The sequence below is a fragment of the Periplaneta americana genome, chromosome 3 (assembly GCF_040183065.1).
Source record: "Periplaneta americana isolate PAMFEO1 chromosome 3, P.americana_PAMFEO1_priV1, whole genome shotgun sequence".
Lineage (NCBI taxonomy): Eukaryota > Metazoa > Arthropoda > Insecta > Blattodea > Blattidae > Periplaneta > Periplaneta americana.
In genome coordinates, this window is record NC_091119.1 from 115,593,889 (window position 1) to 115,618,939 (window position 25,051).

Consider the following 25,051-nt stretch of genomic DNA (forward strand, 5'->3'; position numbering starts at 1 on the left):
TTGTTGGATTAATAACTTCGGAACATCTTATGTTGCTAATTCGTTCTGGTAATTATGTTAGCATTTTACGAGTCGCACTCTGTAGTAAAATTAGTAGCATATGTTGAACAACTCTTTCAATTGCAGAGGTTATTCAGCTTCTAAATTCAACGTGGGCGACAAAGACTTAACAAATTTTGTCTGATGCTCTTTTCTGGAGACAGAGATATTTTTCGTGCCATCAATAGGCGACAAGGACCCGCATTTTTATTTCCGTTCCGGAGGAAGCCATGCTCAGCATTTTTCGGCCTTTAAAATCCAACTCTTGGTTTGTTGGAACCCGTGAACCAGTGGCTGTCATAGTAATCACTAGATCACCGAGGACAACTGTGCCGCAATCATGCACTTCATACTATATGTATCCCATTCTTTGTCACCATCTACACAACTTCACAGATTGATAGTTTGGTACAATAACACTGACAACGATTAGCTCTCTCTCAATTGGGTTTTGTAAGACACCGGAAATGAATTAATGTTGATGATGAATTTAGAAACTTGTAGTATATTCAAGACTATGTTACAACTTTTACATTACTCACACTGTTTGAAATAAAAATACTTATAATTTAAAACTAATTAGAAAGAATTAGTCTATATCTCTGCCTATTTTCTCGGATTCAGATTGAACTAGACTAAGTTCCGCTTTGACTCAGAACCCATCCATAAGACATTTCTGAAGTCGCCACAGATTACATTATCTAAAAGCAATAGAGCCTTTGTAATTTCCGACTTTTGTTCAATGAGCTATGATTAGAGACAGTCAAAATTCGTGACTCGCGAAATCGCAAAAAACGTAAAAACCAAATAAACATAGTTTAAAACATGGTTCACATAAAAAATATCATATAACTACACGTTTCAACTCGCGAAACACTCGCGAAAAATCGCAAAAATCCTATGATTCGTGAATTTAGCACATTTTCTGTCGTTATTAGCGAAAAGACACAATTTTTCAGCAATTAATAAATAGGCCTACATTATCTAAATTTGGACATTTTAGAAATTCTGTTTGAAAAATGCACAAGGTTTGGAATGCTTGCCCTAGATGGTGTGAGTTGAAATGGTTCATAAACTGTTTAATGCAACTGAAAGCAGTTTGAAACCTCTCCTTGATCAGGTGCCAACCTTAAAGAATCTATCACCTAATGTAGCAGTACATGCATATAGTGAACTGAAGGACAAAGTTAAAAATAGTCCTGGACTTTCAGTGCGAGAAGGTTTGCTGTCGTTACGTGAAGATCACAGTGATTTTGTGGAAGGAGCACTCCAAGCTATATGGGTTCCAGTTTCTAATGTTGACTGTGAACGTTTTCTTTTCACAGTTCTCGTGTGTGCTAACAAATAGAAGAAGAAACCTTACAATGACAAACTTAGAACTGTTGTCTGCGTACAACTTTGAATGTTAAGTAATGTTAAGTATCTTAGAATTATTGTCAACGCAAAACTTTGAATACATAGACTAATTATAATTGTCAATTATCTTAAGCAACATAATAATTTAATAAAACAGGGTGAAAACTTCAGGTTTACTCAAGAAATTTTCATTTTCATTCAAGAATTTTTATCTTTTTTAATCAAGAATTTTAGCCCCTTTTATTCAAGAATTTTGACTGTCTCTAGCTATGATCATGCAGAAAATTTCACATGCTTTACTATAGTGCTCATATTTTATCTTCTCCCGCTCGCGGATGTAGAGCGGACGCAGCAGTGCTCAGAAGAGCTGCATATATGCGACGGGGGAAAATAAAATGTATACAATGTAGTAGTAGTAGCGGCTATGTAATGGTTTGAATATAATGAACATATTCGGCTTTAAAAGTTTTGGTTATTTTTAAGTCTGAGTAAGAACGATAGGGAGTCGTCTTTATTTGTTTTAAATAAAATAGGCAATCCTACTAAAGTGAGAATATCTCCATACATTTTCTCATGCTGATAAAGTTTACGCCCATCTCCTAAATAACAAAATTAAGGATAATGATTGTAGCAGTAGTAGATGGCGGTGGTGGTGGTGGTGGTGGTGGTGGCGGCGGCGGCGGCGGCGGTGGCGGTGGCGGTGGCGGTGGCGGTGGCGGTGGCGGTGGTGGTGGCGGTGGCGGTGGCGGTGGTGGCGGCGGCGGCGGTGGCAGCAGCAGCAGTAGTAGTAGTATAGGCCATTCGTTATCTCGTGAAATCAAATGCTTGTGTGCCGAAGCATATAGTACGAAGCTTATGGTGGGGGGTAAGCGAGCTCGCTAGCTACAAGTAGAAGCGTAGGGAGGGAGGGAAGCTTCTCAGTCCACTTTCTTCTTCCCCTGACGCGCAGAAAAGTTTCACGAGATAACGAATGACCTATAATAGTAGTATGCCTACAGACACTAAATAATAATAATAATAATAATAATAATAATAATAACAATAACAATAATAATAATAATAATAATACCATCACCTTATACAAATTAATAAAATATGGAAAGTGGAAACTACAAGTATCAATTCCCCATCATACTTTACATATACTAAGAATGATCCCCTTCACCCGTATTGAACAGCTCCGTCATTTGAAAGAATCCTACATAGTCTAATTTCTTCAGAATTTTATTAGCCTAAATCTGACGAATTGTTAGACAAATTTTATCTTTTATGGAATGGTGAACTTGAATAAGCACTTGGAAAAGTTTCATGCACACAAATATTTTTATTTTAAAGAAATACTGTGGTATGGAAAGGAATTAACAGCAACGACGATGGATGATGATGCTAATAGTGATGATAATAATAACAATAACATCGACAACAATAATAGGTACGCGTACCAGTATAAGCTTATGCAATGACACCGATTCTGACGTTTGTTCTTCACAATGAAATCCACTCAGAAAGCCTTGTTAGTCATGTAATAGCATTCCAAACATAACTTCGCTATAGTTTTGAAAAAAACGAAGTAGCTGTCTCGTTTTAGTTCATGTTTACGAATATGTCAAGACAATGCATTAGTGTCTGTGTAGAAATCACTTTCAGACTTGTGTATGCCTGAGTTGTGTGGATTACTACAACTATGTCCCCCGCATCAGAATTAAAAGGTAAAATGTGACGTGACCAGAGGCAGAATACTTAATCTTTCGTGCAGAGATGAAAGTTAATGGGGGCAAATTACAGCATTGTCTTACTCCTTTATTCGTTTATATGATAACTAGAGATCGGATTTTAAATGGAATCCCTTTTTTATTTCAACACGAAACATGAAATAATTAATTACGATGTTCAAAACTACCTTTCACCGACCAAATTGTGTGGGTTTGACTTCCTTTCTTTCCTCCTTTCTTAGTCCACATTCTCTTTTTCCCCCTTTTTTAAAAACATCTCTTATATTGATCCTTTTTTGACAGAATATCGCAAACATTTAGATAATTTTCCTATATTTTTTTTTCCGATAGGCCTATAACTTCCTGAGCAAGCGAAAATAAATATCGTTCTTCTTCTGATTCCAGACATTTAAACACTAAAAGTGTGCCGATTTAGAGTTCAGGATAAAAATAAAATTTTCATCTCTGGTTTCAGTTGATGTAGAGCGGTCATTTTCTGTTTATAAAGACATTATGCATTCAAAGAGGCAGAATCATATTGAAACATATTGAAATGTTGAATGTGATTAAATACAACACTTTCCCTATGCTGTGAAGCGATAAGTATAAGCTTGTGTGTGCTATGTGAATCCATGAATGTGCTGACGTGTTTTTTTTTTCAATTAAAATAGCATCTCTTTAGAAAGAGTAATATAGTCCTTTTTGAAGTCCTCTTTTGACTCTATCAAATACAACACTTTCCTTATGTTGTGAAGAGATAAATGTAAGATTGTGTGGGCCACTTATATCCATGAATGTGCAGAAGTGTGTTTTGGGGAGTAGGCCTAATATAGTCCTTTTTCAAGTTCTTTTTTTTTTGGCTATGACTTTCCCTTTTTTATCCTTCTTTGATGAAAAATTGTCCCTTTAAAATCCGGTCTCTAATGATAATATTAAGGAAGACGCAAAACTATAACGTTTTCGACAGTACCTATTTTTAAAAAGGATTTATAAAGCACCAAATAAACTTAGCAAATCGGCTGGTATCATTGGGCAGTACTTAGCTCAATTTCAAGAATAATGGAGGAAGGAATCGAAAACCTCGCATCACGTTGATCACCTCGAAAATCTAAAATTGCACGATAGGAGAAACGTTTATTAAATCCATGGAAACTGAATTTATATTAGAAATGTATGAAGTTCGCCACTCGTCCTATGGTGTTACTTGAAAGTATGAGTCCGTTCATATTACCTTATACATAATACTGTAGTGAAATATTGGAGAGCAGTTAGAAGACTATCCACTCTGCTATACTTGCTCGTAATAGATAATGAAAATTAAAATGTGAAAACTTCACATAAAATAAACACTGTGAAGAAGACACAATAATGATGCAGAAACTGTAGGGAAAACCACCTGAAAGCCCAAAAATTAAACAAAAAGAAGAGAAGGCAAAATGGCTATTAAATATACGCAATTATATTCGAGTGTAAGCTTTCACGGCCGGCGTCAATGGGAGAAAAGTTTTCCAGGCTTTGAGGCCGTGGTCCGTTGGTCATCGGCACGAGCAGTGGAACCAGCCGCACCAGTAATCTACACCACTGAAGATGTTCACCGCAGCAATGAACGAAACGTTTGGTCACACAACCAACGGACCACGGCCTCGTAGCTAGGAAAACTTTTGTCCTATATGCAATTACAATCGGGAAATATGAGCAATATAACACTGTATAAATGAGTTGGTTGTACAAAAAACTGAAATGGCATAAAAGTCTCTGGCTTGGTATTTTTTACTAATTTTGTAGGGTGTAAAGCATACTTAAGTACCGTACACCATATATATATGCCGTAATTACGGTAAAGGTTGGTCATGCTGTGATAGAGTAATACTGAGAGAGTTCTTTTTGAGAGTTTATTACAATTTTACTGAGCGAGAGGAAAATCGGTTTTTCGCGTCAACGTATTAACGGAATGTTCGTGGACAGTTTGCTGCACAAAACCGGTTCTTCTCTCACTCAGTAAAATTGTAATAAATTTTCAAAAAGAACTATCACAATATTACTCGTATCACAGTATTACCAACCTTTATCCCACAGCAATGAGAAATTTTATTTTCTGATATAATAAATTGTAATGCACAGAATATTCTTTCTAATATCATGATAGCAAATACCTTCATGAGTAGGATCAACTTTTCGTCTTCAACAGTCTTTTCAAACACAACATCCAGATTGAAGCAATTGTTGGCAGTGACTTCCATATTGGATTTCTCCCGAGCCAAGACACAGGCACCATCAGCTAATGCTCCCGATGCAGTCTGCAAGAGCTCAGGGTTGGACAGGACATCGGAAGCAATAATTAGCATACACTTCTGCTCTGCCATCAGCTTTCGGTCCTCCACTTTGAAACCGGATATCTCCAGACCTTCTATCGTTGGTTCAGTTGATTCTGCCAGCAAAGTTATATCTGCCTGTTGGAGGAGATTGGTTATAATCACTCTGACTAGTTCTAGTAATTTTCGTAGTGATGTTGAGGTGTCTCTTGAACATGATTTACTTCAATCTGAAATTTGGTAGACCATTACACCATTCAAGGACATCTATAATGCTATATTTTACATTTACATCTCTCTATTTTGGTATGTGAAATATCAAACTCTCAAGGTTGGTAAAGTAACGATGTAATCAAAAGATTTTCGACTAATGAACGAACATCTTTCATTGGAAAAACTTGGTTGTAAAACAAAACGACATGACTTTGTACGAAACATAGCGTAATCAATTTTACATTACATTTACTTAACACAGCTGTACATACAAAAGTCAGTATTCTTACAAATCATAATTATACATTTGGGTTAATAATATTTAGGTGAGCGTAGAGATGAAAGTAAGATCTGTTAACTTTGAAATCTAAAATTTTGTATAATGAAACATCTAATCAATTTGCATTTATGAGATTTTTTGGAAAATACAAATAGCTTGGGAACCATATGAAATAGATAATAACTGCTTATTTTTAACGTCTTTAGCCTTAAGAAAAATAATTATAGGAATTAATAAAGAAAACATAAGACGACTTGTCGTGTTGTCTAAAATTAATATACCGGTAATAATATTGTAGATATTTCAGAGAATCTTTCGAAGAAAATCAACGTGTCGATACTATATAAGCTACAGCAAAAGACAATTCGTTTGTATTTAGATAGTTATCAATCAAATACGGATGTTATCATTATAGAATTCTCAAACTTGTGAAGAAATAATGTCATTAACATTCACGAAGTATCCAGCTCGCAACGGCGACATGATTCAAATTAACCATCCTTTTCTAAGTGACATACGCTTCTATAATAATGTAAATGCAGTATAACAAAGTTATGAACTGGCCATGGTAAAGTATAAAAACTTTGGTTTGTCAAACATAATTATTATCAATTTTTTTGGCCTTCCTTCTCAATAGGTACAAGGAGGGGGGGGGGTAAATTGACCGTCACATAAAAATGCAACCGACTTCCTTATTCTCTTTGTATTACCCTTGTTCTACTTATATTGCCATTGTTCTTCTTATGCTTCCTTTGTTCTCCTTACTTTCGCCGTGTTCTTATTGTATTATGCTTAATTTCATTGCCTTCCCCCTGCTCTCCGCATCTTCCTCTTGTTCTCGTCTTTTCCTTGTTCTCCTCGTCTCTTCTTTGTTCTCTTCGTCTTCCCCTTATTCTCCTTGTCTTCCTTCTGTTCTCATTATCTTCACCTTGTCCGACCTATATCTGTATTCCCCTTATTTTACTAGAATTACCTTTCTTTCCCTTGTATTCCCCTTGTTATCCTTGTTTCATTTTTCGCACAACTCACACGTAGTTCTACGTAAAGATATGCAGCATATGTCTATTTTTACCTAAATTATCATCTTTCCAATGTGCAGCAATTATGTCATTTTGTTAGAAAAAGATTGTATGTATGTATGTATGTATGTATGTATGTATGTACACACATATACTCCGTTTCTGAAATCTGTAGAGTATAGGAGACGAAGCAAGTCCTTTGTGCAAGTGGTGACTGGAGCAGGCCAGTCCAATGACCGCTCTGGGGGAAAGCATTTTTTAAGACGAGCATCTAAAATGCCACCCTACCTATCACCTTCTGCCACGCGCATCTACCTCTTAGCTCCCGCGAGTCCATGCAGCCCGCAACACACTCTAGCACTGATGAAACTCCTCTCCTTGGCTTGTCATCGGCTCTACTCAAATACTTCAACCTACTCTACATATTTCAGAAACGGAATATATGTATATATAGTTTCAATGTGATTGAATTATTCGTAGAGTTATTAAGTCTATACTGATTTCATATGCAGACAGTCTTAGGTGTGATCTTAAAAAAAAGTCAGCTATCCATACTGTCCTTTTTTTATTTCGGAAAATGTTAAGAAATTATCTTAAAATATGATCGTAACAATAGAGTCTAGTATTTCATTATCAATATAATCGGTTTTTTGGCAAATTTTAATAATCCTATGGAAATATTATTAAAGGAAACAAAACCTAGACAAAATTTAATGATATAAGTTTCCCCACTCAATGTAGCCTAACAAAACAGTAATCTTTTCTGAAAACAAGTTGATCTGTATCACTTGCCTGTATGAGAGGAAGATCTCCGAGTATAAATGCCAGCTCGGGAGAGAAGGGCTCCCGGCCTGGTTTGTGCAGCTCCACTGCCTTCACCTGGATGCCGGTCTGGTTCTCCAACGTTATGTGCGTACACACACGCAGTGCAGTGTGCAAGTCCAGGCCGGCGGGCTCTGCATTGGGCACAAACACGTACTTCTCGAGCACGGGAGTGCCCAGGGGCTTTCGCCGACTTATACCACTTGCCTTCAATCCTTTCACGTGCACACCTCCAGAACTTACAATGCCCAACTTCTTGTGCACGTACACTGGCAAAACTGCATCATATAACCAAACAATACTTTTAACATACTTCTGCACAGATGCAGAAAAAGATAATCTAGGGGTTGCAATTATTTCTTCATGTATAAATTGTAGTGTAGCAAATTCTTCCAGTAGTTAACTATAATACAGAGTTTATTATTTTTTTATTTTGCAGTTGTATTTATTTTTTTATTACATCTCCCAAAATGTAATTAGTTTTTTTTTTAATAAGAGAGAAGCGCTTTTCTGAAAAAAATAATTTTGGCTGAAATGGGGTTAATGCGGCAGTTAATCTTCAGAACGTAATAAGTGGAGAGTTTTCATCGGATCTCAGTTATGTGATATATTGTGTTGTACAGTGCATTTCTTTCACACTGCGGCCAGCGCACGGCGGCTCGCAAGCCGGCCACAGCAGCTGGGACTCCCGCCGAAACAGTTATAATATCCCCGCTACCGCTTCACGTTCTCATAATTACAGTTACAATCACAATGATAATAAGCACACACCTTATCATAAGAGATGTTGGAAATGTTGTCCTTCTCCATATACACATTTCTGGCATCTTCTGAGGAAATTTCCATTTACACTCGAAGTTCAATATCCGAAATTGAGTCAATTTCTCGTCTGATATTTTCTTTTAATTTTTCCAATGTATGGAGGTTTGTTGCATACACTTTATTTTTCAAGTTCACTCATAGATCAAAATCGCATACAGTTAAATCAGGATCACTCTTCGCTTTCTATCGGGAATCGAACCTGTTTCCCTGAATTTGTTCACAAGTCTGCGCACGGTTTCTCTGTGTGGGATAGGTAAACCGGGAAATTGTGTTTCAAATCGCCTTCTAACTTCCCTACAAGAGTCTGTTGTCACATATGTGTCATACATAAAAGTACTTTGTGGTAATGTATAATCGTGTCGAAACATTATGGAAAACTGCGCAAGCACTGATAACACTCGTAACTCAATTAGCACTTAAAACTCGTACATTTATACGCATGCAACAGAAAGGAAACAAACTAGACAATGACTTCACATACGTATGGAACAGGAACGAAACAAATTAGACAATGGCTTCATGTACGCATGGAACAGGAAGGAAACAGACTAGACAGTGGCTTCAGTGCGACTGCTGTTCACTCATACAGCGTGCTGTTGCCACAAACATGCGCAAATCTTATGCGCGGACGGCGGGAGTCCCAGATATTATAACTGTATCGGCGGCAGTTCGGGCTGCTGCGGCCGGCATGCGGGCCACCGTGCGCTGGCCGCAGTGTGAAAGAAAAACACTGTGTAATAAGGTGCGTGTGGCTGTGTTATGCTCAATAAAACTAAAATATGGAATATGTTGAAAGTTTATTAAGCACTGAGTTTTCTTCTGGAATACTGGAAGAAAAAGCTGAACTAAAAGAATAGGAGACCAATTCCTGTTTTGAATCTAACACAAAAATAAAAAGGCAGAACTAGTTGTGAGTATACATGTCACGTTGCAAAATTCAATATTACAATTTACGCTGATTATTTTGGTATGTGGTTATAGCAATAGAAATGCCTTACTTTCTTTTCCATGCTGACTGTTTAGAAATATAGACATTTGGACTAAAACTAGGGTGACTAATATTGGTCATATGAATATATAAGGAAATATGAGGGTGACAGAAAACATTATAGCCTACAAAAAGTGGTGAGTCATAGTACTTTAAGTAAACCAAATATGTTAACTACAGTCTATACTAAACTAGAAAGGTATTGATAGTTCAGCGGTTTGAAGGCGTCACCATGGTAACCGTTCAAACCAGCCAACCAGAGTCCATGGTGACAGGTCGGCGTTGCCAATTGTTTCACAGCGAGCATGTGGTAGCCGGCTGTTTTGTTCGGAAGATTTTAATCTTCGTTACTGTGTCACAGCAAGTACTGGTGTCCTGTCGTGGCTATTGTTTTCGTATTTAATCGGACGGCATGTGTATTTACATTAACGACTACGTTAAAAAAGATGCGAATTTCGCTACAAGATGCGAAATCTTCCATGGCAGTGTTTCTTCCCTGTACACTATCTTAAAGAACTATATATATAAATCAGTGAGCGCAAGATGTTAATGGAGAGAACTGACACTTCGTTGTTTTTCACCATTCCCCATAGTTCTATAAAACAAACTTTTATTTAAGTGTACCTTGGAAAGTCAATATATTGCCTGCGTGAATTTTTAAATTCACTGTACATATTGTGGGTAACGTAACTTCATTTAGTGATATGATTCCGAAGGGATTAATTTATTATCTACCTTGTAGGATCGTCAGAAATAGGATCACGATCATATTTCGCCCTATTTAAGTCGTCAAGATAGAATAACGTAGGACTAATTGCTTCCGTGTCATTATTACTGATACCTACTAATATCTGAAACGCCTGACTCAGATAAAACACACATCCCACACACTTCTCCACGAGACATTGTTAGCTCATGGAGCTAAAACTGTATCTTTCATTTATAACTTCAAACTTATAGCATGAAGTCTTGATTACACTTTTATATTACATATGGTTTGCATACTGTATCATATTCACATTCATTTACTCTTTATTTCCTTTGTAATTTATTATTATTATTATTATTATTATTATTATTATTATTATTATTATTATTATTATTATTATTATTATACAGTCAAAGGGTCCGTATGATACAAATTTACGGGTTCGTGTTAGATGCTTACTTCCCACACAGCAGGCAAGTGGCGCAATCAGCCGCACAGTACTACCGCACAGCTTTACAACGTCGCTCTCTTCCCGCGTGTGAAAAAGAGAACCACAGTTTAGTATATACAGTTGCGAAGCTCCATACTTAATAAATATGCAAACATAGATAATTGCTGACCACCAGGATCGCTACTATCGCCTCAGCACGGACACTTTCCTGAGCACACGATAATGTATTAGGTTTTCTATTTCAATGTATGGAGCTCAGTGAAATATTATATTATAACTTTATTGCGTAACATTACTAAGTTTTATTTAGTGTAATGTGTCCATAAGTTCCGTTTACTTCTTATTGCATAATTTGTTTCAGAAATAATTACAAAACTGTGTTATTCTATTGTGAAGAGAATTTTACATGTTAACATAATCTATTCGCATCAACATTTTAGGTTTAGAATGGAAGCTATTTTGAGGTTTAATAAAAAATAATTTATGTTGTGATTTTAATTTAGCACATCTACCTTCCTTAACTGTAGATAGAAAATTTACCATACCACTCCTATGAAATTAGTGTTCGTACAATTGTGTTACTTCGTCTCTTAGGAAGTAGATAAATACAATAATTCAGTACGTATTCATTTGTAGTATTAAAATACAGACAAATTGAATGTGCGGCGTATCATACATGACATTATGCTTAATTATAATGTATAAATGCGAATATTGAAGTAACGGTACAGTAAACATAACCTATAATTTCAACATATCTAAATATCCGTGCGGTGCAACTGAAAATTATTGAATCGTGCATAAATGAATGTACAAGAATTTCGCAATATTTAATTCAAATAAAGGGAGGTATTACACATACGAACAACGTAATTTTCACACCAAAAATAATATTTCACCTTAACTCGCAAGTGAATTATGTCTGAAGTGTCTCATAATCATTGTTTTAAATTTTATTACCGCAATTACACAACATTTTAGACAAATATATGTTATCATTTATGCATTTATATTATTTAAAAGCCACCCTTCATGATCGGGTTAAGCGAGTCACATGGTTTGCCTTACGGCCTGTATTAGATCACGATGGAAGTGACACAGTTTATTGTTCCTAGTACTTACAGCGTCCCAAGCGGCTAGCAATTATCGCGAGAAATGCAAAAAATCATCCCAAGCTTCGCAACTGTATATATTAAACTGTGAGAGAACTGTCAATAGCTTTCTAGTTTTGTATAGACTGTATGCTGAGTTACACGTAACGTCAAAATATGGAAAAACACAACAAACAAACGGACAAGAACGTACCGGTAGACTATATATTCTATCAACTATATATTCCATCAAGAATTATATATTGTATTAGGTTTTGCGATGTCTATGAACTTTCTCTACGAGGCTACGATGAAAGTTCTGAATCGGGCAGTCCATAGGATAATTGAGGAAAATGAAGTTTGTGACTGTATCACTCAGAGGGCTCATAATCGCTTTCAGAATTTCGATCACAACTGTGCAGAACAACTCATTCATTGTGAGAAAGTTTTGAAATATTCACATAAATTTCCCGACAAAGTGCTTGATGCTTGCTCAACACTACAATATCTTAAACAGAAGTAGTCTGAAAACTGAGCGTGGTGTACAGGAGGCAAGATTTTCACATTTATATTTTGTCACAGAATTTGGAGGAAGCCTTTCGGGAACTGACAAAACTGGTTAGAATTTTGGTGAAGAAAACCTATGAACTCTTTTAATAAAACATATTATACTAGCAAATACTGCTCCTATTAATAAAATATAATGAAAGTGAACTACTGAACCAGAAAAAATGTTTTCAAACTCTTCGACGGATCAAAAACGTCCTAAGAAATACCATGACTAAAGAATGTATTTTTGCACTGGCTATAGTCCATCGAAAAGAAAATGATTCAATGTAGTCTATGGCTAACTTCAACAGTAGAGTGATCGATAGATTCCCCAAGCTTAAAAAGATCGGCGAATGGATTTAATTTTTCGTAAGTTACTGGGTGAATGGGTAAAGTCACTCCTTTCATTAACTTTCTTTTCTAAGTGGAATGTGGAAAATAGGGAATATTGGAGAAAGCTGTGTTTGCAGTGAAATACCTGCTCTCGGACAGAAAACTATGAATGTTACATGCTGTAGCAAACAATCTTTTTTAGCCACGAATCGCCATCATCTAAAATGAAATTTCAATTGGAAATTGTACGGAAGAACAGAACTTCTTACGTCATAGCTGGCTTTTTCACCATGAATTTAACAGATTCAAGTTCCTTACAATGAGAAAATGTGACCTGACTAAGCTATGAATAATGATCATTAAGGTTTGGATAAAGCACCTGTATCAAGATGGCTGTATAGCTGTATAGGATAAGGCCTTGACTTTCTTCAGACTAAGACATAACTCTACCTGCTGGAAAGAGCGATCCCCATCCCCTGGCTAAAACATCAGTAAATGAACACTACAGTCGATAGGAACTGCGTGTCGTCACTACTGTCGGTCGGGGGACACACAATTAGTTAATGTTTGTAAACAAAACGCACGGACCAAGGATGCTTATCCTGATACAGCTACTTTATCCGAACCTTGATGATCATACTCTAAAATGCTAGTGAATTTGGCAAAAAAAAAACTGCGCTTTACAATGCTTGAAATATTCCGCTTTTTAATTTCTGAGGTATACCGAATTATTCATTAGTTGTTACTTTATTACCGAAATGTTAAATATGTGTGTTTCATTTTATCTTTTATAGTTTACAGTAGTTGTAATTTTGCGGTGCTATCGGAGTGTTTATTATTCAAATGATTTTAGATTATTTGGTCCAGGTCGTTGCATTCTTTGTTGAGAATCAGTCCACAATTTATATTATTTGCGGTGCAAATCCAAGAAATACGTTACGACTTAGAAGCACCTTCGATTAATCACTCTAATCAGTTGCAATACTTTGAGAGAAAATGGAATACAAATATTTAATACTTTGGTAACAAAATACCAACCAATTAGTAATTCTCTATGGTACGTTTGAAACAAAAAGTATTATGAGGTGCAGTTTTTATGCGTAATAAAATAGGCTACCGAATGCAACTTGGAATAATTATGTTATTCAGAATCATCATAGATAGTAATACCTTGCAGTGTTGCTTAATCACCTGAACCTAGAAATAAAAGTAATACTAATGCAATAAATTATAAACTTAATGTAACAACCAAATGTTTACGATGAGGAGAAAAACTCAAATACTTAAAAAAAAAAATAAAAAAAATAGTAATAATAATAATAATAATAATAATAATAATAATGATAATAATAATAATAATAGAAAAAAATAATTTGTTAGTCTTGAGTCGAGTAGTCCAACACGAAGTACACAGCCTACCTGTTTCCTCGTTCGCAGCAGCCAGTGCGTGAACATCAGCAGTGTGCTTCTTGGTGTCTATGGTGAGCTTTTCGAGTGCGGTTGGAACAAAGAGACCTCTTGTATCCTGTGAAAGGATTTGTGTCTGCAGCATGTTATCCATGAATGCCACCCAATTGTTATTCCAACGGATTTTCCCTGTTTCTCCTGCAAACACAAGGGCACATTTGTAGACACAAGTGGAAATAGCATTTTTCTGGAAAAAAAAAAAAAAAAATAAACTTTATTTAGGCCTACTAACAAAATTAAGCAGTAGTACAACGGAGGAAATTTTACAATCAGCTTTACAGTTGCATAATTGTTCTGTTATACATGTTCATTTCTGATGTGCAAGATATGATGGGTTCAGAGCCATAGTGGGCCAAGCGCCATTTATTAAAAACGGAGAAAGCATGGGTTAAAGTTAAGAGAATACCATAGTTTAATGAAGATTGACATATCATTTAGTTTTAATGTATATACTTCATATTACTTGCTGTATGTTTCCAATTGAATTATGGTAATAATTTCATTTTAACCTTTGTTTTCTACTGATTTAGTAAATGGCGCTTGGCCCACTATGGTTCTGAATCCTTCATATGTGGTATATTTTATATATAGGCCTAACAGTAAAGTCAATCCCATGACATGCCAAATCGGCCCAAAGGATAGCGGGAGATCACAGAGAAGAGGCTCTGACATAAGACATTTTTTGTTATCAACTGATAAAATACTGAATACAAAATGGAAACGCTTTTGTAAATGGAAGGACAAAATTACGAAATCGAGAAGATCCTTTTACTTGTTCATCATTATAATTAGAGAGAATAAAAGATGATTATTGTTATTAGTATTATTATTATACAATTTATTATTATTATTATTATTATTTCATCATTAATATTATCAGTATTTTATCATCATTTCCCTCATGGTGATTATTATTATTATTATTATTATTATTATTATTATTATTATTATTATTATAATCATTAGTATAATCATTATTATGTGATTATCATCATTATTTCATAATTAGTATCATTATTATCGTTATCGTCGTTATAATCATTATTGTTATCATTATCATCATTATTATTGTAATTAGTATAATCATTATCATCATTATTATTTCATTACTATAATCATTATTATTATTATTATCATCATAATCATTATCATTGTATTCATAATAATAATAATAATAATAATAATAATAATAAATTTTAAATTATAATATTATTATTACTATTATTAATAAATTTTAAATTATAATAATAATAATAATATAATAATAATAATAATAATAAATTTTAAATTATAATATTATTATTACTATTATTAATAAATTTTAAATTATAATAATAATAATAATAATATTATTATTATTATTATTATTATTATTATTATTATTATTATTTTGTGTGATTTCTTCTGTGCACTGATGATCTCTTGATTATTTTCATTGTTATGCATTCTCGAAACTTTAGAAATGTAAAATATTATTGGATATTGCCATGCTGTCTAGCGCTGCTGTAAGCAAGTTGATGTCATTGTTGCGCTGAACTGCACGGAACACGTCCGGCATCTACCTTCACCATTACTATAATCCCATCCCGGTCTTCAGTACAAATGATACTGAACGCATGCTATTTTTCTACGGATTTTGTTCATATTCAGTAGGTCTGTCTGTGTCAATTTATCCGGAAATGATGCACATGTATATAAATTTTCAGTTGAAAATTAAAAGTTCCTTATTTTTAAATGAAAAAAAAAACACAAAATGGCCATAAACTCATAGGAATGGTAAGCACAATAAGCCTCAGACTGCGGTGCAAGTCATCGGGCCTCTCCTCCGTAAAATGGGGAGAAAAAGCGACTAGCGAATGTAATGGTAATAGAGCTACCGATAGTTCGAAAATACAAGTAATGCGGAGTGAGCCTCGAAAAATATTATTTGTGTTCAAATATATATTTTTGGTATTCTAAAGAGTGAGAGGATTATGAATTTAAATGACTTTTACAAGAATGTTATGCAGAAAGAGATACATTTTCAACCCTATAGTAGCTTGGGAACCAACATTTCATAGAAAGCTCTAATTTGTCTACATCTAGTTTAGGCTTCAGATATAAAAATGGAGGGTTAGGCCGGCTTATTGTAGAGTTCGAAAAAAAAACTTCGTATCAAAGAGCAAAATGCATTTTTTTGATCTATATCAAGAAATATATGTGACTCAATCATACATACAACTTACTTACTTACTGGCTTCTAAGGAACCCGGAGGTTCATTGCCGCCCTCACATAAGCCCGCCATTGGTCCCTATCCTGAGCAAGATTAATCCATTCTCTATCATCATATCCCACCTGCCTCAAATCCATTTTAATATTATCTTCCCATCTACGTCTCGGCCTCCCCAAAGGTCTTTTTCCCTCCGGCCTCCCAACTAACACTCTATATGCATTTCTAGATTCGCCCATACGTGCTACATGCCCTGCCCATCTCAAACGTCTGGATTTAATGTTCCTAATTACGTCAGGTGAAGAATACAATGCGTGCAGTTCTGTGTTGTGTAACTTTCTCCATTCTCCTGTAACGTCATCCCTCTTAGCCCCAAATATTTTCCTAAGCACCTTATTCTCAAACACCCTTAACCTATGTTCCTCTTTCAAAGTGAGAGTCCACGTTTCACAACCATAAAGAACAATCGGTAATATAACTTTTTATAAATTCTAACTTTCAGATTTTTTGACAGCAGACTGGATGACAAAAGCTTTTCAACCGAATAATAACAAGCATTTCCCATATTTATTCTGTGTTTAATTTCCTCCCGAGTATAATTTATATTTGTTACTGTTGCTCCAAGATATTTGAACTTCTCCACCTCTTCAAAAGATAAATTTCCAATTCTTATATTTCCATTTCGTACAATATTCTGGTCACGAGACATAATCATATACTTTGTCTTTTCGGGATTTACTTCCAAACCTATCTCTTTACTTGCTTCCAGTAAAATTCCCGTATTTTTCCTAATCGTTTGTGGATTTTCTCCTAACATATTCACGTCATCCGCATAGACAAGCAGCTGATGTAACCCATTCAATTCCAAACCCTCTCTGTTATCCTGAACTTTCCTAATGGCATACTCTAGAGCAAAGTTAAAAAGTAAAGGTGATAGTGCATCTCCTTGCGTCAGCCCACAGTGAATTGGAAAAGCATCTGACAGAAACTGACCTGTACGAACTCTGCCGTACGTTTCACTGAGACACATTTTAATTAATCGAACTAGTTTCTTGGGAATACCAAATTCAATAAGAATGTTATATAAACCTTCTCTCTTAATCGAGTCATATGCCTTTTTGAAATCTATGAATAACTGATGTACTGTACCCTTATACTCCCATTTTTTCTCCATTATCTGTCGAATACAAAATATCTGATCAATAGTTGATCTATTACTCCTAAAACCACACTGATGATCCCCAATAATTTCATCTACATATGGAGTTAATCTTCTCAAAAGAATATTGGACAAAATTTTGTACGACGTCAACAAAATTGATATTCCTCGAAAATTACTACAGTTAGTCTTGTCCCCCTTCTTAAAAATAGGTACGAGTATGGACTCCTTCCATTGTTCTGGTACAATTTCCTTTTCCCAAATAGCAAGTACAAGCTTATAAATTTTGTTAAATAATGCTCTTCCACCCTCTTGTATTAATTCTCCTGGAATTTGATCGATACCTGGAGACTTATAATTTTTCAGATTTTATATCGCAATTTCGACTTCAGAAAGTGTGGGTTCGGGTATAAATGGCTCAGCAGTTTGCATTTCAATTTCGTCCCGATCATTTCTATTTGGCTTGTGTATATTTAGTAGTTGTCCAAAATAGTTTTTCCATCTGTTCAGGATTGAATGAGCGTCTGCAAGCAAGTCACCATTCTCATCCTTGATCACGTTTACCCTTGCCTAATATCTATTCTTTAATTTCTTTATGCTCTTATATAAATCTCTAATGTTTTTATTTTTACTATTTGTTTCTACCTCATTCAGATTTTCCTTCATGTAATCTCTCTTTTTATTCCTAAGCGTACGATTTGCTTCCCGTCTTTTATTGAAATAATTATCTCTACTCACCTCAACTGGATTCTGTAAGAATTTCAATTTTGCCTGTTTCCTTCTTTCTACTACCATGCAACAATCTTCATCAAACCATGGTTTCTTTTTCTTAGTTTCATAATAACCTATGCTCTGTTCAGCTGCAATTTTGATATTATCTCGGATATTTTCCCACAAGCTATTAACATCTAACTCTTCCTCAATTTCGTCGGAACTTGCTAATACGGCAAACCTATTTGAAATTTCGACCTGATAATGTTGCTTAGTTTCCTCGTCCTTTAATTTCGGAATATTGAATCTTCTAATATTAACTTGTTGCTCTACTCGCTTGGCTACTGATAATCTTTCTCTTAGTTCTCCAATTACAAATAATGGTCAGAATTACAGTCTGCCCCCTGAAGGTTCGAATGTCTACTATAGGCCTACTAGTATGTCTTCTTTTATCTATCAAGATTTGATCTATCTGGTTATGTGTCAATCCATCTGGAGATGTCCAAGTATATTTATGTATATCCTTATGGGGGAATGTTGTACTTTTGACAATTAAATTTTTTGATGTGGCAAAGTTGACTAACCTAACTCCATTGTCAGTACTAGTTATGTGTAGGCTCTCTTTTCCAATAGTCGGTTTAAACATATCCTCCCGTCCTACTTTAACATTGAAATCCCCCAATAAAATTTTCATGTGATATCTAGGTAACTGATCAAAAGTCTGTTCCAATTCCTCATAAAAGCTATCCTTTATATGGTCGTCTTTCTCTTCTGTAGGGGCATGAGCATTTATAACTACGATATCGCACCATCTACCCTTAAGTACTAAATACAATAACCTATCAATGATAAATTCGACCATTTTTACTGCTGATTTTATTATTTTATGAATAAAGAATCCTGTTCCTAATTGGTGATTATCGTTTCCTTCCCCATAGTACAACAAATAATCTCCTATTTGTGATATGCCATTCCCATCTAACCTAACCTCCTGTACTCCCACAAAGTCTATTCTATATCTAGCTAGTTCTTTTGCTACTAATGTTACCCCTCCTGTTCTATATAGACTTGTAACATTCCAAGTACCAAATCTCAAAACCTTATTCCTTTGCTGTGGTCGTGCCAGAGATTCAGTCCCATTCATACATACAACACGCTGAAAAACTATAAAAAGGGCACTTCATGGAAGAAATGCGACGTAACAAAATTTTATAAACTATAATAATGTACCCATAAAAGACGAAGGCTGCATAATGACGAAGACGAGTGACAACAGTGACAGTAGCAAAATCGACGACGATCTTCTAGCAATTCCACTGGATTAAAATAAGAGACAATTAATGCAGTTTAAGAAATTATTGTTGTTACACATTTCACATTAAAATTAATATGTCTGCCGACATTGTGAAAGTGATCAAGACAGAGGAAGGAGGGAGGTGCAGAGAGAGATAGAGAGATAGAGATAGAGATAGAGTGAGATAGAGAGAAAGAGCTAGAGAGATATAGAGAGACAGAGAGAGATAGAGATAGAGAGATAGAGAGAGATAGAGAGAGCTAGAGATAGATAGAGATAGAGAGATAGAGAGAGAGAGAGAGAGAGAAAACCAAGCGACAATGGAATTTTAAATATTTGATTTTCAGTGCCATTTTTATGACAGTTGGGAATTAGCTGGTGGAACTATCCACTCCTGGATATAAGAATCGTCGGACGAAACAAAGGAAGCTGAGGAGTTTGTTTATGCCATTAGTAGAACGAATGCCAATATAGTTCTTCTGTATGTCTCAAACTTAGCGTGACATAGAACTCTAGTTTTATTTCTCTCATGAAGAAGGATTTTCGTATTTTATAGATTTGGATTTATGTCGATGAAAGAAAATATGCAGTTTCATCAGAATCGAAGCAGATTTCTTGATAGTCGCAAAAGTTTCTTTATATTTCGTATGACAAAAACATAAAAGTATTGAAACATTTATTTCTGATACTTACCATAGCTATCCATAGCAACGAGCCCGCGGAAAAGTCCCTGGTAATTGTAGCCACGCAAGCGCAGTTCTTTGTAGATGTCGCGTGAATTACGCTCAATCAGGTCGTCACTACTGCAAGACGCAGGCAATGGCAAGGGCGTTATTTCACGAGTGATGTTCTGAGTCACCCTCACCAAACCGCTCACTATGGCTGCTCCACCTTCCGCCACCTCGAATTTTCCACTTCCTTTTTGCACCATGACAATAAATTCGACACTTCCTGAAAGCACGTAATTACAATAAATTATTGTCTTCTTCGAGTTTCTGCGAGAAATCCTACATCCAGTAATATCATTTGCTTCTTAATTACGCATATTCTTCTGCACAGGTAAAACATTGGCCATGCAACAACTGCAGGATTTCTTTATACGATTCAACTATTATAACGCTCACAAAGGACAGTTTTTTCTATAGAGTTTCACCTGAAGATGAACTCGGTTTATACAAGCATAAAGATTGTTAATTTAGCTATAAAAGCATCGACTATTGAGGTATTTTGGTTTACTATACCCAACTAAAGCTGTACAATTTTGAAACCCCTTAACGTAGTCGAACTTTTATTGCATAACTAGCTGTACCCGTGCGCTTCGCTGCACTTGTTACAAATAAATATAAAGTAATTACATAATTAAAATAGGACATCTGGTCCAGGGAACATTCGTGTTTGATAGAAGGATAAATCGTTTAATACAGTATGTCACTTAATTTAAATTGTATTTAAATAATTAAAATACGATCATTTTGCTTTATTGCAATGATAATTCCTTTAAAATGTTTCTTAATTGTTCTTACATGCAAATAATTAAAATATGATCATTTGGCTCAGAGAACATCCATTTTGGTGCAATTTGGTCCCATCAAAATTTTGCTTGGAATGCCTATCGGAAATCATTTTTAAGGAAACTTTTGTTACGTAACATTTTTCACAAAAATCAATAATAAGCAAGATATTTTGGTTTATTTAATTCAGACCCCCTTATAACCTCCCTTTTAAATAAAGTATTTTGAATGCCATATAGCCTGAAATCTAACTTACAACGAACTTAATTTATATTCCAATTTTCATCGAAATCCGTTCAGCCATTATCGTGTGAAAAGGTAACAAACATCCAGACAGACAGACAGAGAGACATACAATCAAAAATTTAAAAAAAGCGATTTCGGTCTCAGGATGAATAATTATACATGTTAACACCAATCGTTAATTCTCTGAGATGAAAATGAATGTGTTCATAAACATTATTTTAAGAAATACAGAAAATGAATATACAGAATAGCCTATCAAGTTTTCTATGCTTAAGAAGCCATTTTAATCTTACCTGTCCTGGATTCACTCAGAAGTTACTGTAATAACAATATACCATTATGTACATCTAGAGAAACTACACTTTCCAATGGTGAAATAATATAATTAATTATACAAATCGGTTAATTTAGCTTCCGATATTACTTCATACAAACACAGAAACATTCTTTGTAGGCTATGTTTAATAGCTTTCGATTGTTGTTGTCCAAAGCCCCTTATAGACGAAGTCATTTTTTTTTATTTCATCACAGCGACTTAGATGGCGTTGTTATCTTAATTTTAAAACTCATTTATCTCATTAAATATCAGTCCTATCAAAATTTTGTATAGAATAAAACTTATCGGAAATTATTTTTAAAGAAACTTTTGTTATATAACATTTTTTATGAAAATTAATAATAAGGGAGATATTTCGATTTATTTAATTCAAGCCAACTTATAACCCCCCTTTTAAATAAAGTATTTTGAATGTCATATAGCCTAAAATCTAAGTTACAACGAACTTAATTTCTATTCCAATTTTCATTTAAATCGGTTCAGCCATTATCGCGTGAAAAGGTAACAAACATCCAGACAGACATACAAACAAAAATTTCAAAAAAGCGATTTTCGGTTTCAGGATGGTTAATTATATATGTTAGGACCAATTATTTTTGGAAAAGCGAAAATTACTAGAAAAATCTCGGCTACAGATTTATTATTAGTATAGATGTTTAGTTTTTTCGCAATGAAGGCATTTTTAAAGTCCTATGATCCTTTGTTTTTAATATAGAGCACATTTTGGAGAAATAAGGTGTCACCTAATTAGGTAACTTTTCCTTTAGTACAGCAAACTTTTTTTACTACTTTCACTAAGTTCTAAATTGATGAGTATAAGATCATTTTTAGTGTTCTCGAGTATGGTATCGTACTAAAATTAAGAACTTATGTGAATAAATTTAAATTATCATGTTGAAAAATTTTACAGTCTTAAATAAAGAACCTTTACAATTGACTTACATCCCAGATCACATATAGATTGCTCTTTCTTATGTTAAAATCGGTTGCACTTTGAAGAGAACAACCGCCAGGATCTCCACCCGTCCGCCGTAAACGAACACGAGATGGCAGCACAGTCGCTAATGCAATTCAAATGGGAGTTACGACGTGACTCCTTATGTAACAACTAGATGGCAGCATAGTAAACCTGACAAAAGTTGTTACCGTCAAAACCTATAACGCCGAGCGATCTGGGTATATATTATGATCTAGGCTTATATTAACCACGAACGAACGTGATTTTCTGAAGAGTGGAATATTTTTTTTAACATGCCGGTAGGTAGAATAAATCTGGCTTATTGCGGTACCGTCTACAGTGATTCCCCAGCAGGTTCTCTTTCCCCTCCACCTTCTCTCTCTGTCTCCTATGTTTATGCTTCTTTCACCCTCGTTGTTGCTCTCGCTTACACGCATGCACACACAAGTGGGCCTTCGTGCACATATCACGTTGTGTAATTAGTCGAAACACATATAGAGAATCTTAAAACTTGTATTTATGTTTAAATATTTGTTTTTTTTTTTTTTTCATTTCTTTTTTTGTTGAACATTTCCGGTTTTCAGTAGGTGCATCTAATGCTCTTTCGTGTCGATAGAGAGGAGCACACTCTACTTGTTGGACAGATGACCATCCTACCGAAATTATATTACGGAAGCAGACTGGGAAGAAAGGTCGTAGCACTTGTAACCCTTAAAAAGAGTAATTAGAATAATAGTAGTTGCCAAATCTAGGGAATCGTGTAGGACTATTAAAAAAAACTACAAATAATGCCCATGGCTTGTCAGTATATTTTTTCATTAATAATCTTCCTCGTATAAATAATCGTGAAGACTTTCTAATTAATTCAACAGTTCATAGCATAAATACGCGTCAAAAAATGACTTTCATACTCCATCGCCAAGTCTATCGTGCTATCAAAAAGGAGTGCGTTATACGGAAGTAACAATTTTTAATAGCCTCCCTATGGATATAAAAACGGAAACTCAAAACATAAGATTATTTAGGGCCAAATTAAAGAAGTAGGCCTATCTACTTTCTCACGATTTCTGTTCTGTAGGTGAATTCATGACATTCAACAACGCTTCATGAATATTTCTGTGTTGCATTAAGTATTGATACTAAAACTTTGTATTATACTAATAGACTATATTGTAAAATTCTTCTGTATATATTTCAACTAAACTGTGACTTTAATTAAGACTTTATGCTAATACTATTAAGATTTTTTTTTTCGTTTGATATGTTTCATATTCTAGCTGTGAAGCAATGTATGAACACCATGGAATGTAAATAAATACAATACAATACAACCCTAGCATTAATCTGGAGAAGTTTGTGAAGCACGAAAAACCTACGTCAGGATAGCCGGTCCCTGGAATCGAACTCTAAACCACCTGAATACAAAGTGGACGTGTTAACCACTATATAACAGTGTTCTGTTATTTGTCCTTTCATAATAATCACCATAATTTCTTCATGTTCGTTCATTCATTCATTCATTCATAGTGTTCTGCGCAAGGGCAGGTCCTTCACTGCAAAACCACCTTTCTCCACTCTTCGCTATATTCCGCCTTCCTCTTAGTCTCTGCACAATCCATATCTCTTAATGTTGCCTATCATCTCATATCTTCTTTTGTTCCGAAATTTTCTCCCGTTCACCATTCCTTCCAATGCATTCTTTAGTAGGCAGTTTCTTCTTAGCCACTGACCTAGCCAAGTTCTTTCTTTTCTGACGAGTTTCAGCATTATTCTTTCTTCACCTACTCTTTCTAGCACAACTTTATTCCTTATTCTGTCTGTTCATTCCACACCCTCCATTTTTTTTCCACATCGACATTTCAAATGCATCCAGTCATTTCTCTTCACTTAGTCGTAATATCCATGTTTCTGTTCCATGCAATGTCATCCTCCATAAAAAGCACTTCATTAGTCTCTATGTACCGTATTAATATTAGCCTATGGAAGTAAAAAAATGCATTCACAGCTTAGAGTTTATGAAGGTACTTACCCTCCTTTGGTATGCTGGTGGCCCTATGGAACTGCACATTCTCAAATACGACAGGAACTTCTGTGTACAGTTGGCCGCACATCAACCCGACTGACTCCCAGACGAGTGCCTGTGTTAGACAAACCAAACATAAACCTATTATATACACATCAAGAATTATAATATGAACAATTATCAGAACAATATTTTTATTAATTCTGCTAGTTGGTTTATATCATGAATGAAATCAAGGATCATTAGAATGAGCATCATAGTATAGTAGTTAAATATAACATTTGGGTTGCATTAAAAAAGTATTGATTATTCAATCTATCTTAAATAAGAAGCAATTAATTAATATCTTTATCTAATGCAGAACAGTATTTCAATCTTTCGGTGTTCCACAGGTCAACTTCAAAGCAATAAATTGAAAAATAATCGTACATATAAGTAG

The 25,051-nt window shown here is 34.9% G+C and overlaps 1 protein-coding gene across 5 annotated transcripts in view; it reads right to left on the reverse strand.

Moving 5' to 3' along the window:
* Positions 1-25,051, reverse strand: part of LOC138696406 (fatty acid synthase-like) — a 142,223-nt gene that overhangs the window by 44,778 nt on the left and 72,394 nt on the right. For all 5 annotated transcript variants that reach the window (XM_069821332.1, XM_069821334.1, XM_069821333.1 and 2 more), the window contains exons 16-20: positions 24,619-24,727; positions 20,231-20,488; positions 14,116-14,301; positions 7,720-8,031; positions 5,261-5,553 (exon numbers count right to left, since the gene is read on the reverse strand). In XM_069821332.1, the coding sequence (XP_069677433.1) occupies positions 5,261-5,553; positions 7,720-8,031; positions 14,116-14,301; positions 20,231-20,488; positions 24,619-24,727 (1,158 nt within the window). The remainder of the gene's footprint in view (positions 1-5,260; positions 5,554-7,719; positions 8,032-14,115; positions 14,302-20,230; positions 20,489-24,618; positions 24,728-25,051) is intronic.